The following is an 18867-nucleotide window of genomic DNA, read 5'->3' on the forward strand; positions in this document are numbered from 1 at the left end:
GGTAACAGGACTAAAATTGGGCGCCTCTTTTCCACCGCGGGTAAACAGGGCTGCTGTGTCGCCAGCAGGTTGCCCCGGTGAGACACTGATTGCCCAGGACTTGCAGAAACTATTTTTAAAAGAACCCAAATGCGTGTTGCCTCATCGAAACCCACAGAACTTAGCGTGGCCCTCCCCCCCCTCCATCCCCCCGCGCCGCACCCCAAACCGCTCTAACTCATTCACAAGTTTGGGAGGTGCGGGATGAAAGGTAGAGCGGGAAACAGCCTGTGATGTTAGCAACGGGGCTGGGGACCGACGTGTGTGTCCCCAAATTCACACGTGGGAGCCCCAACCCTCCTCGCGACTGTATTTGGGGCAGCGCGGGCAAGAACCCCTCTCAGGCTAAGGCGGGGGGCACGGCGGCAGGCCCCGCCCAGGCAGGCGCAGGGGCGCGGGGAGCCCAGCACACGGTACCTCCCCGACTGATCCAGGCTGATCCAGGCTGCCCAGCTCCCCCTGGGCTCGCGGGATTCTGCGGCCCAGCCGGCACCCCCAGGACAGGGCCACGCTTGGGACCCACATCTGCAGCGCCTAATCAGCGTCATAGCCACCAAAAAACCAGGACTCCTGGCTTGGCCCCAGGCCGCCCCCCAAATTCTGTGACGTAGCCGCCGGCCCAGCGAACCCCCCCCCCCCGCCGGCTCGGAAGGTAGACTCAGTCACGCAGCGTCACGGAAATAGCTTGAGCTGTGGTTCAAAGCCGGGGTCCGAGTTGCTTACCAGCTGCGTGATCTCGAATAAGTCGCTCACCCCCTCTGTGCCCCTGCGTTCTCAGGTACAAAATGGGGGTGAACGGGGCTCATCCCGCAGGGTTTTCGTAAGGATTGTCCTGCTTAGTCGTCAACCACCTCGTATGGTGCCTGGCAGGTGGTAACTCTTCCTCAGTGGCCCCTGTTCCTTTGAGGCAGGGACTGGCGGACTTTTCTGTAAAGGGACAGATAGTATTTTAGGCTTTGCAGCCACTGCAGCAGAGGAAAGGGTTGTGATTGGAGGAGGGACGGCCGCAGGGGGCGCAGGACCCAGGGGCCAGGGAGCCCACGCCACCTGTGAGTCATTCTCCTGCCTGAGGACGAGCGTTCGTGCACCCAACGGCCGTGGTCACCGAGGGCGCTCGGGGACCGTCGGCACACGTCCACTAAGCACCTGTCACGTGCCTGGCGCCGCTAGGGGGTGAGGAAACAGCAATGAACAGGGCAAGCCCCCGCCTTCGAGGTGACATCCCAATGGAGCGGACAGAGCCTAAGTCCTAACCCTAAACCCCGTCGGTGGCCGCGAACACGGAGGCGGTGTGGGTAGGACGGTCACTGGGAGACGGGGCCTGGGGGAGCCTCGCCTCCACCCAGCGTCCACACGCCTTTCCGAGGGGCCGACCCTGGAGCCAACTCGGCTGGCGGTTCTTCTGTTCAGACTCTCCGGGAAGCAGCCTGACGTTCCGGGAGACGGTGTAGCCCCAGCCTGCGGAAGCGGGGGGCCGAGGCCAGGAAGCGCCAGGCCCCCTGCTTCCGGCCGGGGACCCCGGGAAGACAGGACAAGGCCCTCCGCCCGCAGGTGCTCCCCGGGGAGGAGGAAGACAGCACTGGATCTGAAACCGGGCAAAGCCTGCTCTCCGAATCTCTGCTCCCCATTTATTTCCCAGGTCACAATGGATCCAAGCCTCAACTTCCCCGTCTCTAAAACGGAGACCACAGAGCCCTGTTTGTGGAGGCGTCTGGGGGCAAATGGGGGGGCACAGAGGCGAGCAGCCCGCACCCGACCTTGCACAGAGCTGCGCTCCATACGTGAGGACCTCGCGGAGCTGCCCCAGACCCAGGGGTGCGGGACAAGCACTTTGTGGAACTGCTACGCAAACGTTTTGTGGAGAAGGTTGAAAGGCTTAGTGTTTTGTTTTGTTTAATTTTTAAATGTTTATTTATTTTTGAGAGAGAGAGAGAGAGAGAGAGAGACAGAATCGGAAGCAGGCTCCAGGCTCCGAGCCGTCCGCACAGAGCCCCGATGCGGGGCTCGAACCCACAAACGGTGAGATCGTGACCTGAGCCAAAGTCGGACGCTTCACCGACTGAGCCCCCCCCAGGCGGCTCTGAAGTGCCTAGTTTTGAAAGGTGTCTTCAGTCCTTTGCAGATCGAAACATCCAATCTGACCCCCACTCCCGGGGACCCCCGCAGTCCCAGCGCGACCCCCCGGTTCCCAAAGAGCGTCAGGACCACCCATCCCGAGGCGGAAAGACCACACTGCAGACGGCACGGTGGTCTCCAGGGCCTTTATTCGGGAAGGTACAGAGCATTGCAGTCTGTTCGACAGGCACTGTGTGTGTGTCGGGGGGGGGTGGGAAGAGTCTGTAACAGTTCAGTTTCCTCCAAGGTGTCGTGTCGCGGCGAAAGGGGTGCAGAGAGAGGGGGAGCCCTCTGGGGGGGGGTCCTGTCCTCCGGAGGAAAAGCAACGGCAGAGGGTCTCTTCCCGAGCCAGGGGCCTGGGTTGTATACACACGGGGGTGGACGGGATGCAGGAGAAACTCAAAGCTAGATACAGCTCACAGAGGCAAGAGTCCGTGGGGGGGGGGGGCAGGGGGGCGGGGAGGGGGGGCAGGGCTGTGTCCAGGCTCTTTCCGCCAAGTGGGAAAGGGAATTCAGAAAGAAGGCACAGCTTTTAAGGACACACAGAATCCCCAGCCTCCCATCCCAGTCTTAGTGTTTTGTGCAATTAAAAAACCGGAAAAAATAAATATAACTTAAAAACTTCTTACATGGCGCTAAAGGCAAGTCTGCGGGCAAGCAGTTGAGAAACTTTCCTTGAACGCTAAGCACGCTGACCACTGAGGAGTCCCCCCCCCCCCCCGGGGGACCCGGCAAGGACGGGGCGGGAAAGGACGTGGCTTGTCCCGCCGTCCCGGCACCTGCAGCCCGAGGAGTCCCTCGGAAGGGTTCTGGTTCGGGATCCACCTATCCCTCCAGGATGGGGGGGTGGGGGGGGGACAGGGAAGAGGGGAGGGGAGGTTGCGAGAGCAGGTGCGGGAGAGGAGAGCTAGCGAGTAAATACAAACCCCCCCAACCCCTAAGAGAATAACCCTAAGAAAAAAATGCCGCTTTATACCACCTTCACGGACAGAATGTCACCCCAAGCAACCGGTCGCCGGGAAGAGGCCCCACAGACCTCCTCTAATAAACACGTCGCTTTGCCTTTTTTTTAGCACGCTGTCTGCAGACAACGGGTGCCTGTTTAAAGTGCTTGGAAAATGTGTTCTCTTAGGAGATCAAGCTGGTCCCCTGCACTTTTCTGTTCAGAGCGTTCATTTGCTTTAGCAAATTTCCTTCATCGATGGACTGAGGGTGACCTGTGGTCCACCCACGGCGGTGGAATCGGGACGTCCAACTGAGCAATGTCCCCTCCCCGCGGACTGCTGATGCCCCGGTCCCCCCCCGAGCCACGAGCGACTCCAGCTGCGGCCACCCAGCGCTGGCTTTGGTGCTCCCGCCTTTACAGGGTCACATGCTGTCACGAGGTCTCTCGCGCTCGGCCGGGACGGGGTGTGACCTTTGGCGAGAGCCCCCCACACAAGCTCCCCACTGTTTTGAACCAGAGCCAGGAAGTTTCAGACTGATTTCCTTTTCTAAAATCTGTACTCAGATAGCCTCATGCGTCCCACCCTCCGCCCCCACTGACTGTCACTCACCCAGCACGAAAGGGGAAATGCCGGGGTCACGTGCTGGGGTCAGAGGTCTCCCAGAGTCCCCGGGGCGATGGGGGGGATGGGAGGGGGGAGCCCCGGAAACCCTGACTCTTGGATCGGCCCCTCTGGGCTCACGCTCCGGGGTACACGGACCTCCACCATGTCCCCGACCCGGCTGTCTGCGGATTGCTACCCCGTCAGAGCTCGGCTCTGGGCACCGGTGCGCCTCTAACAGCCCCAAAGGGCCACGGAGCTGAGAGGTTTGTTCTTAAAAAGTCATGCCAGTTTCACGTTCTTCCCCATAATACAGACTTGCCTTGCTTTAAAATGAGAACACGGCCTACTTGGTTCCCCAGTCATCTTCAAGCAACTTAGAGGCCCCAGGACTCTTCCCCCTGCCGGGAGCACCCTCCTGACACCCGGCACCCGCCACCCGCCCTGGGAGCTGCCCACACCGCATCCGGGGAATGTGGGTCCAAGCCCTTCGGGCTGGAAGAGTTACTTCACGGGAGAAAAATGAGGCCAGGAAGGCCAGAAATCTGCTTCTTCCCTGCCCAGAGCTGTCCCCCGAACGTGCTGGGGACTTGACCTCGTGAAACAAGCCCAGGGATGTGGGGGGTGGGGGTGAAGGGACGTGAGACAACCGATCTTCCTCCGGGGGCCGGCTGTGCCCCGGGCCGCCCCACCCAGTGCCGCGGACCTGGTCCCAACAAGGTTGGGAGCCGGAGGCACAGGTGGTTCTGGGGGTAGGGGTGGGGGCGGGGCCTCCCCCAAGGTCAGGTTTGCAGAGCGTCCCTCTGAAATCCTGGGTGATAATCAGATGGAAGAGGGGGGCTCCCGCCTGCCCCCTCCCGGGAAGGTCGAGGTCAGAGAGCACAGCCAGTGGACTCCAGCATTCTCCTGGCTCCTGGGTCCGGCCCCCAGCTGGAGGGTCTCAATGCCAGCTGGGTGGGGTCCCTGCTTTAGCAGGCCACCACTCGTCTGTGGGAGCCCCTGGGCCGCTAGGCGGAGAATGCTTTACTCGTGGCCAACGTGCACTTGCCAGTGGCTTTGTGCCCCAACCCGGAGACGCTCCAGGCCGGAGGGATGGGGCCAAGACAGGCTGAGCTCGGGGGCGGCCACCAGGGGGCAGCAGGCCCCCACTGGAAGGCTGGGGCCGGCTCCTGCGTTGGGGACCTCACTGCCACCTGAGCCTGGCTCCCCCCGTCCCCCACTCCTCTTCTGCCAGCAGATCCTGTTTATAAAGAGAAGTGGGAGCCCGGCAAGCTCTCCTCTCCTCTCCTCTCCTCTCCTCTCCGATCTCCACCTGGTCTCTTACAAAGTGTCTCATAGTGCAGTTCGGGAGGGTCGGCTCTGGGGCGGCACCAAGGGGAAATTCAGAAGGAGAAAGGAAGGGGGCGGCAGGGAGGAGGGGTGGGGGGGCGAGGCGGGCCGGCCCTCAGGCCAGCGGGGCGGCCTGGCACATCTCCGTCAGGATGTCGATGAGGTTGTTCAGGCCCGAGAGGTAGCCGTCCTCCCGGTTCCCCTCCTGCCAGGGGACGTTGTGCTGCAGAGTCTGGCCCTCGGGCAGGGGCGTGGTTTTCCCAAAGTCGATCATCCACACCTTGGCCTGCTCCTTCTGGTCGTGGATGAAGAGAAGAGAGCTGCCGATGACCTGAAGGGGAGGGGGCAGCTGAGGAGGGGGACTGCCGGGGGGTGGGGGTGGGGGGGGAGGCCCGCCCCAGGGTGGCCACCCAGGGGACAGAGGACACCGGCCACCAGGGCAGCAACTGCCTTCGGGGAGGGAGGCTGGATGACAGACCCCTGGCCGCCAGCTGCGGCCGCACACTGTCCTCTAGTTCAGGCCACGGCTGAACCTCAGGGCCTCTCCCTCCACCCTCCCCCCCTCCCCCCACCCCCGCCACACTCCACCCTGACTTCTGTCCAGGAGCCCACACTGTACCCGTGGGGCAGAGGAAAGGACCTCCCCAAATGCGCACACGGCACCCCAGGGGGGTGACAGCGAGGCCCAGACCGGCCTCGTTCCAGCAGCAGGACCCTGGGCAGACATCCCGGGCAGGACAGGAAAGACCCTGGAAATTACCCCTTGGAAACACGGAGCCCACACAGGGGCTCCCTCCACCCGGGCGGAAAATACCAGAAGCCCCAGCTAATCTGGCCTCTTTCTAGGCCTGAAGCTTCTTGAGCGAGACTCCAGAAAGAGTACGGCAAAACCAATTTTCCAGAAATAACAGCAAAGCCTGGGTGCTGACGGGGGTGATGGGGTCCTTCCGCCCGGTGCGGCGGGTCCTGGGGCTCGAGGCCCCCAGCCCACAGCCCTGTCCTCTGGAGCAAGGAGGCTGGGGGGGGAAGGGAGGCTCCAGCAGGCTGCACCAAGACCTTTTATCAAGCTGAGAACACATCCTGGCCCTGCACACCCTGGGCCCCAGGGAGGTGACCGAGGAAAGAACGTCCTGAGAGACCTGGGTGCCACTGCTCAGGGCAGAGACCACCCAGTCTGCCCTCTGGGCACCCCAGTCCCTCCTCATGGGCGGTCCTGCGGTCAGAGCCACCACGTGTGGTGGCACAGGTGCCCCCGGGCCGAGGGGCAAGTCGGGGATAAAATCCAAGGGCAAGCTGGGCTGCCTGCCTGGAGGAAGGGCCAGCCAGGTCACCTGCACAAAGATGCTGTGAGGCTTAGCAGGGCCTGGCCCACCTCCCTTTGGGGGCACTCCCTCTGCCCGGAGCCCCGGGACCACCTGTCTCCTGTTCCTCGCGCTGGACCCCTAGCCCTCCCTGTGGGCAGGGCTCGGGCTGAGGCTCCCTCCACACAAGACCTCGAGAGGGGCTGCCTTCGGGACAGAGCTTCAGGCTTGCAGGGGCGGGGGACCTGATCGGAGGGGTCTGCCCGCGGTTGCACCACCCTAAAAACGCCGCTCCGGCTTCCGGAACGGGCAGGTCTACCGGCGTGGGAGGCCAGCAGGCCCGAGGGTCACGGCTGACCACACAGAGCGTGGCTCTCTGCCCAAGAGGACAAAAGCCCAGTATGTACCTCGTGGCATTTGAAGAAGGGAGAAACTTCCAGGGTGGCCCGAATGTCCTTCAGCCGGTCCCGGTAGGCGATCTGGGAACAGAAAAAGGCCAGAGCTGTAAACACATGGGGGGCGAGGTGGCCTCTAAGCCCCGTGTGGCCCAGACTCTTCAAGTGTCAGAGCGGAAGGGAGGCTACACCCTGGGCATGTATTCAACCTCCTCCTCTCGACACGAAGGAGCGGAGGCCCAGACGGGGCTGTGCGCACCTGCCCTCCTTCGAGAGCGGGAGGCGCCGGAGGGCAGCCCCTCGGGGCTCCCCCCAAGGGTGGCGGGGGTTCTGGGACGCCGGCGCAAGTGCGGGGATAGCAGCGGAGCGGGCCCGTTGCCACGGTGGCCTCCGGAACACAAACCTCCGTGCCCCTGACCTTGCGACGGGCAGAGTAAGCGGGGGAGCCGCCAGCATCTCTCCAGAGGCCTCTCCGCGGACCAGGGGTGAGCTGTGCCGGCTCTGGGGGTGCCTGCCGTCCCCAGGGGCCCCGGGGTCGCTCGACACCATCCCGCGGCAACACGGTGGCCTGGGGCTCAGCACCTCGAACAGGCCCGTGCAGGCACGGGTGTGCGAACTCCGTGGCGGGCCCGGCTAAGGAGCAGGTGACCGGAAAGCAGAGGGCTCGGGCTGTGGACAACTCGGGTGCGCGCCCCACGACCAAAGCCTCCTTGCGGGGGGCTAAGGGAAGCCCAGCCCAGCCTGAAAAGGAGGGAGGGAGACTCAGGGCCAGCGAGGAGTCTGCCCAGAGAAAAGGCGGTCCGGGTCCACCCTTCCCTGCTCCACACCCCGGGAGGCTGTTCGCAAGGCACCTCTCCCAGGGGGTCCAGGACCCATGTCCCCGGGGCCCCTGGGTCCGTCCCAGGGTGCCCTTCCCTAGGGACCTAGAGGCTCAGCACACCCTACCTCTGCCTGGGGGTGGGGGGGCCCTCAAGGTCCTGACCCCACAGGTCAGGTGTCTGTCCAGCCTGTCTACCGTTGCAGTGGCAAACGTGAAGTCACTTTGTCACCAACTTGTGACACTCACAGCCCCGGGCTCGGAGAGGCTCCGACCCCCGCCCCAGGCACTTCCCTCAGGTGGCCTCAGCGCCTGGGAGAGGCCCGGGAGGCCTCGGGGAGCGCGGGGACCTGCGTGTGAGGTCCGGCTCTGTCCCTGCTGTGTCCTTGACCCCTCAGTGTCTCACCCGAAAAGTGGCACAAGAGCCTACCCACCCCAGAGGGCTGCCTGCGGCTCTGATGAGCACACCATTCTCGACGGGCAGCGAGGCTACAGAAATCCACCGAGGGAACCGTCCTCAGTGCAGAGAGGCAGGCGGCCAGGGAGAGGGAGGGCAAGCCCACCGAGTGTCCCCACATATCCAGTTGGAGGCTGGCCACCAACTCCCGCTTCATCTTTTGGGGCCGGCGTTTTCCATGCGGGCAGAGTGGCCCAGTGTGGTCCCGGGCTGGACAAGAATGTCTGCAGGGCACAGGTGTCCCTGCGCGGCCGGCCCCTCCCGGGGGGCGCCCCGACTCACCAGGATGTTGCGGTTTCCTTTAGTGAACTCTCTGAAGGCCTCGGTGACCTGCTCCCTCGTTTTGGTCTTCTTGAAGTCTCGGTTCACGGAGCCGTCTTCTTTCTGAGAACGATACGCGCCCCGGAGGGGTCAGGCACGGACCCCGCCCGCCAGCAGCTCTCGGGGGCAGTGGAGGCACCACGGTGCCCGCGGGCAGCCCGAGGAGACCCGCATCTGCACCGCCAGGCACAGGGCGTAGTCGGGCGGCACCGTGGAGCCTGTCCTGAGCCCCGACTGAGAACAAGGAGGGTGGCCTCAGTGTGCCGGGCAGAGGAAGGCGGTCAGGGAAGGCCTGGGGGGTGCGGGCCAGGACTGGAGGAGGGGGCTGAGGGCAGCAGGGGCTGGAGGAGACACCTATGTCTCGGCTTCCCTCGGGGCCTGGCCCTGGGAACCCCCATGAGTGCCCCACGGGTCCCTGCCATCTGGGGGCGACCTCCCTCGCCAGACAGAAGAGAGGTGCTCCCACCGCAAGTTCAGTGAGGTTCCTTTTGTAGCTTAAGATCTTTTACCATATGTTCCCTGAACATAGCCAAGATGTCACTGCCTGCCCATCTCTGCTCCCTGACCCGCCTGCTGCAAGAGACTACTCATCTTCTTAGCCTGGCGCTGTGTCTGTTCCAGGCTGTTCCCGGAAAGCACATGGAGCTTAGCTCCCCCAGGAGGACATGTGTTCTTTTTTTTTAAATTTTTTTTTCAAGTTTTATTTATTTTCAAGAGAGAGAGCATGAGTTGGGGAGAGGCAGAGAGGGAGGCAAAGAATCCGAAGCAGGCTCCAGGCTCTGAGCTGTCAGCCCAGAGCCCGACGCGGGGCTCGAACTCACGGACCGCGAGATCATGACCTGAGCTGAAGTCAGATGCTTAACCGGCTGAGCCACCCAGGCGCCCCGAGATCTGTTCTTAGTTAAGGACAAAGGGTGAGGAAGCAGGGCTCCACAAGGAGCCCCCAGACTTGGGTCTGTGCATCAGCAGGCCGGAGACGAGGTAACGCAATGTGGCTGCCTCTTGAAGATTAGGACGGACCCTGGGGCGGAGGGGGAACTTGCCCACAGGGGCTCGTCGCGGGGCGTTTGCCCAGAGCAGGGGAGGGGAGACGGGCTGCTGGCTGTTCCTGCAGCCGGACAACGAACGGAGGCTTGGGCACCCAGCCTGAGAGGGAGAGGTAAGGGGAAAGCGGACTGTTTCGGAGACATGAAGGAAAACGAGCATTTGAGAGGGAAGCATGAAACTTGCAACCCGTACGAGGGCTGGATGCAAAAAAGGAAAAAAAAAAAACTGGTTTCAGATGACAGGGGAGGGACACATGGCTTTCTCGGCCCAGAGCTCACAAAGCAGTGCTGGGGAGGGGCGGATGCCCGGAGCGCCACCCTCGGCCCAAACCCAGACGCTAGGGCTGTTCGGTGACGACCCGGAGCAGGCAGAGGACAGAAACCCAGGAAGGCCGCGGGGACCGCTGTCTGCCCGGCCGGCCGGCACCTCGCAGCCCGCTCCCCGGGGTGAAGTGCGAGCCCGCACCTGCTCATCAGATCCAGGGCGGGGACACTTGGGGACGCGGAGGAGGGGCGTTTGGTCCGGCTGCCCGGGCAGAGGGAGGGTCCTGGCAGGGAAGTCACCGCAGCCGGCACGCCCCCGCCCCTGCATCTCGAGGCCCATCCCCAGCTCTCAGGCCACGGGCAGAGTGCGCGGCCCCCGCACTGGCACGCGGGTTCCTAGGTGGGCTCCCGGTCAGGGCTGGGCATGGTCAGGGCTAAGCGTAGGGTCCTCGGCAGAGGGCTGACCCCTGGGGCCGGCTAGAAGCCACCCTGTTCCGGGGCCCCGGTCCCGACTAAGGAGCGGGCGGATTTCCCCAAACACGCTGGGCCTGTGAGGAAGGAGGCTCGCGGCCTCGGAAGGCCCTGCGGGCCGCCGCCGCCCCCCGGGGCGGATACGGGAGCCTCCGTCCCTTCCTTCCCCAGGCACCTGGCGGGCCTCACCTTGATGCCCTCGATCCTGAAGCCGAGGGTGGCGGTGGAACTGATGGTCTCCCTCCACTGCATGTACCGAGGCTTGGTCACAGCCCGCTGGGCTTTCTCCTCCTCGGTCGGCGCCTCGGGGTCCACCTCGATCATCTTCTGGTACATGTCCTTCCGGAGGCTGGGCTTCTTCCGGGCCTTGGCGAGCTCCTCCTCCAGGTAGGTCCTGCGTGGGAAGGGGGGCGGTGATGAGAGCCGCAGGCCGCTCACGCGGGATGCGCACACGCTCTGCTCAGGCCGGGGCCGGCTCCCGACCGGCAGAACTGGGGGCGGCCCTGCGCATGGGGCGACCTCGTGCCAACACCAAGCACTAAGGCCGAGCCAGAAGGTGGCCTCGGAAGGGGCCGCGGTGGCGGAGAGGGAAGCCTGTGCCTGGGGTGGGGGGGAAGCCCGAGGGGGGCCACACGGCCTGCCCCGCCCAGCCCGTGCCTCCTCAACACCTGCCCCGCAGCCCGAAGGCCCGAGAAGGCACAGCCAGTGGAAGTCGCTCACTGTCCCGCCGTCGAACCGGCAGGGGTCCCCCGGAAACCGGAGGAGGGGCGGGACAGGACTCCAGCAGCCTGGGGCTGAATCCCCGGCCCGCGATGCCTCCCCTACCCCCATCGCCAAACAGAGATGGGGCGTCACCCCTGCCACACACACGGGCATCCTGCACGTTGCAGACGCACCCCTGCTCCCCAGTGAACCCCCCTCTTCTCCCCTGACCCCGGGCTCCACCGCTGCCCCGGACCCTTCCTGAAACAAATCACGGGACAGAGCTGTAGCGGAGGGAAGATTTCTGTGCTGGCCCATTGTGGGCGACGGCCGTGACGGCGGCCCGGCCCCACCCTCCCCTCACACCTGCTGCTTGGGGACCCAGGACAGACCGCGCGTCAACTCATGATGCCTTCAGAGGCCGAGTTTGCACCAACCACCGTGTCAAATATAAGGAAACGACAAGTCCTGGGTTGCGAACGTGGGCCTGGTCATTTAGAACCTCCCGCAGCCCTCGCCTGCACCAGTGCACACCTCCTCCACGGGCGTGCGCACCTCCCACGCACACGTGCACGCACACAGCCATGCACACACCCACACACACGTACGTGCAGGTACACCCCCATGCACGTGTGCACGCACGCACACCCCCATGCACACGTGCACACACAGACACACGCGTGCACACAGCCATGTACACCCACATACCCACACGTGCACACCCCCACGCACGTGTGTGCACACAGCCATGCACACCCCTAAGCACAATTATTCACACCCACAACGTGCACTCATGCACACGCGCGCACACTCATGCACATACGCAGTGCACGCAAACCATGCACACACACGTTCATACCCCATGCACACGTACACCCACACACCCATGCACACCCCCCCCACACACTCATGCACATACACCCCACACGCACGCACATCCATGCACCCCCCCACACAACATGCACACACAGCCATGTACACCCCCACACATGCACACCCCCACGTGCACACCCCCATGCACGTGCATGCACACACAGCCATGCACACTGCTACGCACACACACTCACACCCACACTGTGCACTCATGCACACGCGTGCACACTCATGCACGTACGCAGTGTGTGCGAGCCATGCACGCACACGTGCACACCCCGTGCACACGTACACCCACACCCATGCACACCCCACACACACACTCATGCACACACACCCCACACGCACGCACACCCATGCATCCCCCCACACACACATGCACACACAGCCATGTACACCCACCCACACGCACACTTGCACACCCCCACACGCGCACAGAGCCATGCACACCCACGCACGGGCTTGCGCACAGCCACGCACACCCTCCATGCACATGTGCACACAGCCATGCATACCCCACGCACACGTGCATACACACACGCACACACGCACGTGCGCACACAGCCATTAACACACACGTGCACCCACACCCCCATGCACACACTCATCCCACACGCACACACCCCCACGCGCACGTGCGCGCACACTCATGCATGCACACAGCCATGCACACCCCCCCCCACGCACACACGCACACACGCACACACCCACACACCACGGTGCCCGCCGAGCCAGGTCAGGGATGGCAGGAGCTTCAAGGCAGAGGCCGAGGGGCAGGATGCTTTTGCGTGGAGTCATGTCGCGCCGGCCCGGGTGCGGCTGTGTGTGCGTGCCACGTGGCCGGGGGTGGGCTGGCCGCCCCACATGCTCCGGGGCCCACTGTGGGGGCCTGCGGGGCGGGTGGGCGGCCGCACTTCCGCAGAGAGCTTTCAGTAGCTCCTTAAACAGGAAGCAGGCCTGGGGCTTTTTCCAGGAAGGGCCCCTGCAGCCAGTCTGGGTGGGGTCGCTCACCCTCCGCCCGGGGCACCGGTCAGCAGCGACACGGCGGGGCCTGAGCTCCCCAGTGCTGGCCTGGCCGGGCCTCCCGCCTCCGTCCGACAGCGGGATGGGGGAGCAGAGGCCTCTGCGGGGGACGGGGGTGGGGGGACGGCCACTCGGGGCGAAGGGTGGGTAGGCGGCAAGCCTGTGGGCACCCACAGCTCGCGCACCAAAGCTGGGGACGGTCCTTGTCTCCACCCCCAGCCCCGACATCAGGAAGACTCGTGTGACCCACAGCACACAGGCTTCCGGGGGAGAATCTAAGAAAAGTCCCTGGAACACAAGCATACATCCACGTGGAACCGCCGTCCCCGATGCCCCCGATTTAGGACACTACAGGTGCCACGTCCCCTTTTCCTGAGCGCCCCCCACCCCTCCCCCCAGCTTGTGGCTGAAGCTGGCTTGGCTGGTCAGCCGTCTACTGCTTCCCCGTGACAGGTCTCAACCCCTCATGCCTGGGACTCGGTGATGGTGGTGGCCCTGGGCTCCGGCCTCCTCCCTCTGGCAAGCACTGGGCGTGGCCAAGGACTGCTGGTCTTAGGACGGGTTCTGTCTGGGGTTAAGGGTTCTGGATCGACCCAGCATGGACTCGGGGCCCCACGGAGCCCCCTCGGGGCATGGTCTGCAGCTGGAAGCCTGGCACGGACCCGGGGCCCTGCTGAGTCCGAGTCCCCGCACCTCTGTGTTTGATGTCCCCCTGCTCGGACTGGACCACGCAGGACCCACGTCTCCCGGTGGCAGTGAGGAGCGGAGGAGGGCCCATCCCTTGCATCGTGAAGCGGAGGAGAAGCTGGGGCAGGACCAGTTCTTCCCTCCCCTCCACACAGACCTCTCTCTCACCCCACAGCCTCCGCCTCGAGGCCCCGCTCCCAAGTGAGCTGACGCTGTCCCAGCCTCGCCGGTCGCTCCGGGGCGCAGTGGGACAGAAGCTGAAGACACAGGCAGGGCCCAGGGGGCGCCAGTCCCCAGAAGCCTCCCAGGGAACAGACAGCTACACGGGGCAGCCTCGTGGGACGGACTTTCCACACATCCCTCCCGCAGCGCGTGCTTTTTTGGGCCACGGTCTGAGTGAACGCTAATCGGAATATTTCTGTGTCTTCCCTTGAGAGGGCCCATCCTGGTGCACCGGGGAGGGCCTTCCGGGGACAGAAATAAGACTCTGGGGAAGGGCAGCGGCCAAGCGGTGGCTGGAGGGACATTCTGTTTCCTCCCTGTGGGCTGGAGCGGAGGGAGGGAGGAAGGGTGCGGGGGAGGGAGGTCAAGGACAGCGAGAGAGCAAATAGAAGGGCCTGTACTTCCCCATCTCCGGTCCCTGCCTGGGGGCCTCGCGACGAACACGGCCTGCAGGGTCTGACTTGAGGACACAGTCCCAGGAGTGAGGAGGGAAGGAAGGGGGCTGTCGGGCCCTCTTGTCTCCTGGCCCCTGCCTGCCTTGCACACGTGTGCGCATATGCGCGCGCACACACACACACACACACACACACATGCTTCTTTCTCATTCTCGTAAGAATAAAAACCATCCAAAGCAAACCCAGGCCCCAGCTCTGAGCCGCTCCCCGAAGCCCGGTCTCCCCGGCGAGCCGTGGGCGGACGGACGAGCCGGGCGTCTGGCTGTGTAGCCCGGGCGGCTTCCCCCGCCGAGGGGAGCACGGCACCCCAATACCACGTGGCCAACAGCCCGGGAGGACTTCACGAGCCCTGCCCGCAGCAGGAGAGAGGGAGCCGCTCGGTGACTCCTTGGGACGGAGCGGCCCAAGGCCGAGATGGAGGAGAAAACCACGCCGCCAAAGCAGGGCCCAGAGCTGCGGGCGGAGGGGTCTCGGGTCCCCTCGGCTCTGCGCATCACCCGGTCTCCTCCTGGCCACGCTGCCGGTCTCCTTCCCTCCGAGTCCTCTCCAAGCTCGGGCTTATCTCCCGGGGCAGGCGCCAGGAGTCGGATCCGAGTCCGCGCACAGGCCCGAGCACCCCCTTCCGGCCTCTGTGCCCTCTCCGGGCGCCCTGGAGCACCCCGACCCGTCCCCCGTGAAAGCAGCTCCCGGGGTCCCCCTCCACCGCACTCGTAGGGCAGGGGCGAACCTTCGTGGGCACCCCAACATATTCCACTGACCAGCTCCCCCTTCCCACGGGTGGGGGCGCGGGGGTGGCGCTAAGACCCTCTACCCCAGTCTCCCCGTGCGGCCACCACCTTGCTGCCCGGCGATCCCACCCGCCCAGAAAGGCAGTTCTCTCTGCCCCACCCCTCCCAGGGAGGCTCAGCACGGAGCCCCTCTTCCGGCCCCACAGCTACTGGCTCTGGAAAAGGGGGGAGGCCGTGAGGGGCAGAGCCGGGGTCCCGTCCCCTCTGCGGGATGGCGTCACCCACGCCCCGAGCCTGCCCTGCCGCACCCCAGGCCCAGCTCACCTGATGCCCATCTTGCAGTCCATCACGCAGGGCGAGTCGAAGGCGGCCAGCAGGTCGTCCATCTGGTTGTAGCGCTCTCCGTCTTTCACCACGTCGCCGTGGTAGGCGGGGACAAAGGGCTTCAGCACATCGGCCATCAGCCGGTCGAGGCAGCGCTGCTCCGACTCACAGTGCTTCTTCAGGATCCTGCCGTTGGCAGCCGCCTTGAAACTCCCTGCAGAGCAAGGTCGGGGGAGACCCTGGGTCCGTGTCCGAGACCCTCCCCGCTCTCACCTCCCCCCACCTGCCCGCCAGCCCCCGCGGTAGGTCTCCCGGGGCTGCTCGCCCAATAAGCACCGGGGCTGAAGGTGCCCGCAGGTCCCCACTCGTGGACCGAGCGCTGTAAGGGGAGTGGAGGCAAGTCCTGGCTGCAAACCGGGCTGGGTCCCCAGCTTCCCTGACCCCAGGCTCTTCTTCTGCAGATGGAGGGGCACCAGCGCTCACTGCAGGGTTCACACACGCGAGACCCAGCCACTCCTCTTCCTGTGTCACTGTCACCACCCCCACCCCCTCATCGGTCCAGTCCTCGGGCAGTGACGGTGCCTCCGGTCTCAGGGCAGAAGCTCTGATGGGGCAGGTTCAGTCCCAGGGCAGGGACGCTGGCTGAGAAGCGGGGGTCCGAGGCCCGGCACGGGCCACCCGCGACGTGACCCTGAGTCACGCCGTCGGGGACGTGTTTATTTAGGAAGGGTGTCCACCCAAGTGCCTTGGGCCCACGTGCGGGGGATATAAAAGAGGTGTCGGACCCTGGGCTGGTCTGTGGTCGTGAAGGTCAAGTCCGGGGCAGCCACGGAAACCTCCCAGGGGATGAGGCCCACCAAGGGGCCCCCGCACGTGGACCAGCCAGCGCTCAGGCTCTGGCTACAGATGTCCCCTCGTCCCCCGCGGGCGACGGGCGCCCTGGCCGCCTGCACCCAGGACTCTACACTGTCCTTCGCTTGTGGGGTGATCTGCCTCCACCTTCCACCTCCTACAAGCTCCGTCGGGGCAGACCCCCACATCTCCACGAATGCCGTGACCCCTAAGACCATGGCGACGTGGGGATACGGTGGGCGCCCAATGGCACGCTGAGCCTTGCCTCTTTGTCCAAGATGGCAGATGGTGGGCGAGCTGGAAGATGATGCTTTCGCGTATTTTGCTGAGGTGAAGCGGGGGAGAGACAGAAGGGGGAGACGGAGACACCGAAAGAGACAGAGACGAGGAAGGGGGGCTGCGTGTGCGTCTGGGGACGGGACAGGCTCCGGAGGGGGTGCTGTCCTCCCGTGTTCTCAGGGCAGTGCTCGGGCCGCATCCGGGGAGCACGCCACTGTCTCCGAGAGATCCCGTTCCAGATGCTTCCACCTCGAGGAGCATCGGGGGCCAGGCCCTCCCTGGAGAGCAGAGGGTCCCGGGGGAACTTCCGCGAGGGCCTGCGGCTACCTGCGTGTCCTGCCAGCTGGATCCAGGGGTATTTCTTCTTGAAGGACATGACGAAGGGGGACCAGTGCACCATGTTTTTTATTTTCCGCCATGATTTGCTCTAGAAACAAGCGAATGGGAAAACTCTCCGTTAGCGAGGAAACCACAGGGGCCCCCCGGGCGGCTCAGTCGGTTGAGCGTCCGACTCTCGGTTTCGGCTCAGATCACGATCTCGCGGTTCGTGGGATCGAGCCCCGGGTCGGGCTCCGCGCTGACAGGGCGGAGCCTGCTTGAGGTTCTCTCTCTTCCTGTCTCTCCACCCCTCCCCCACTCACATGCCCAATTTTCTCCCCACCCCCCACATAAATAAATACACATTTTAAAAAAGGGAACTACTGCTTTCTGGCTAGGACAAATCCAAAGCCAGCGGACTCGCTGCCTGTGGCCCCAGGATGACAAGTGTCAAGCCCACAGGGCTCCAAGGACGTCACCTCCCTCATCTACGCAGCAGACGGCCAGCGAGAGCTCGACAAAGCGCCCAGATGCAAGGGGACCCTCGGGGGGACGAGGGTCTGGCAGGTGCACGTGACCCCATCCCGGGCCACTGCCCCGTCAGGGAACAATAAACCCACGCTCCCCTTCTACACACCCCTCTCGGGCCTCAGTTTCCTCCTCTGCCTCGTGAGGGAGGGACAGCTGGGCCACCGGGCTCCTTGCACTGACTGCTGGACCCTCAGGGGCCCGGGGACACGCATCCCAACTGCAAAGCCCCTCGGAGGAAGACTAGAGCTGTCACCCGGCTGCGGTGTGTCACCTCACACTGTGTCTGCAGACGTTGTTGCACAGAGGCCCTTCTTGCCTGCGGGCGGTTTGAAGAGAGACCTTGCAGGGAGTTCCCCGGGGACAGCACCCTCCACCCCGCGGCTCGGGTGCACACAGGGGTGAGTGGGCCCGCAGTTCCCTCCTCTTCAAGGTACTTCTCCTTCTGAGGGTGTTTCTCAAGTAAGGAGAGTGTGTGTGTGTGTGTGTGCGTGTGTGTGCAGGAGGGCGCCCTGGCAGAAAGGAGAACGGACACTTATTTCGCACCCGACTTTATCGTCCCAACAGGCACACAGGACAGTCGCCGTCCCGTCGGCGGGGAGAGCCCGAGCCTCAGGGACACGAGCGACGGGGACGGTTCTGGAACCTTCACCCACACCACTGCTTTACAAAAATCCCCTCCTCCCCCGGCAGTCAACGTTTCTGCAGAAGCGCACAGGCCCGAGAACCCGAGCTGCAAGTCAGAGCCAGGGGACCACCACCGGTTGCTGAGAAGGCGGGTCCCTGACTGGCAAAACACAGAGCAAAGCCACGAGGCTCGGCGCCGGGAGAAGAGGCTAGAAGCTGTGCGGGAGGGGGGGCGTGAGGAGGGGCCCGCTTCGACCGGGGACCCCGAAGACCCGGGGGGCTCGCTCCCTGCCCCACGGCCGCGTGGCTGCGGAGGCTGCGGGTGCCCAAGGTGAAACCAAGGTCACATCAGCCGCCGCTGTCACCCGGCTCTCAAGTGAAAATCTGTTTAAGGAGAGGCGTCTGCTGGAACCTGGCAATCCTCCTCCGGTGCCAGAAACCCTCACCCCGCCACCGAGACCTGGTCTATTCTTGCACGAGGCCAGCCCTCGCCAGCCCACGTGACGGGAGGGCCGGGCCTCTGCTGGCAAGGTTGTTTTTCTAGATCCTTCCGATGGAGATCACCAAAGAAGGCTAAGGAAGGCCGAGGAGTTTCTTATCTAAGCCCCCAGAAGGGCGCACAAACAATGCAGGGGGAGGCACAACGGGAAAACCTCACTGCACGAGATGAGCCGGGAGGGGGGAGTGGGGAGACGTCAAGGTGGGTCCAGAGGAAACGTGCACAGCTGGCCACCACTTGCCAGCCACGTCCCGCCAGCAGAGCTCGGCGGGGGAGGGGGACGAGGGTCTGGCAGGTGCACGTGACCCCATCCCGGGCCACTGCCCCGTCAGGGAACAATAAACCCACGCTCCCCTTCTACACGCCCCTCTCGGGCCCCAGTTTCCTCCTCTGCCTCGTGAGGGAGGGACAGCTGGGCCACCGGGCTCCTTGCACTGACTGCTGGACCCTCAGGGGCCCGGGGACACGCATCCCAACTGCAAAGCCCCTCGGAGGAAGACTAGAGCTGTCACCCGGCTGCGGTGTGTGACCTCACACTGTGTCTGCAGACGCGGTGGTCCCTCGGCCAGGGAGGGGCGTGCAAAGACGGGGGAATGCTGGGAAGGAAGGCCTTCGTGTTGGCTGCGCCCGGCAGAGGCAGGGTGGGGG

General features: G+C 64.4%; 1 protein-coding gene across 1 annotated transcript in view; it reads right to left on the reverse strand.

Annotated features, from left to right (window-relative positions):
* Window positions 1–2602: 2602 nt before the first annotated feature.
* Window positions 2603–18867, reverse strand: part of ITPKB (inositol-trisphosphate 3-kinase B) — an 88543-nt gene continuing 72278 nt past the window's right edge. Inside the window, exons 3-8 of the mRNA XM_042976772.1 lie at window positions 16575–16674; window positions 15117–15330; window positions 10292–10496; window positions 8283–8384; window positions 6739–6810; window positions 2603–5361 (exon numbers count right to left, since the gene is read on the reverse strand). Of these exons, the coding sequence (XP_042832706.1) occupies window positions 5146–5361; window positions 6739–6810; window positions 8283–8384; window positions 10292–10496; window positions 15117–15330; window positions 16575–16674 (909 nt within the window). The 3' untranslated portion in view covers window positions 2603–5145. The remainder of the gene's footprint in view (window positions 5362–6738; window positions 6811–8282; window positions 8385–10291; window positions 10497–15116; window positions 15331–16574; window positions 16675–18867) is intronic.

The sequence above is a fragment of the Panthera tigris genome, chromosome F3 (genome assembly GCF_018350195.1).
Source record: "Panthera tigris isolate Pti1 chromosome F3, P.tigris_Pti1_mat1.1, whole genome shotgun sequence".
Taxonomy (NCBI): domain Eukaryota; kingdom Metazoa; phylum Chordata; class Mammalia; order Carnivora; family Felidae; genus Panthera; species Panthera tigris.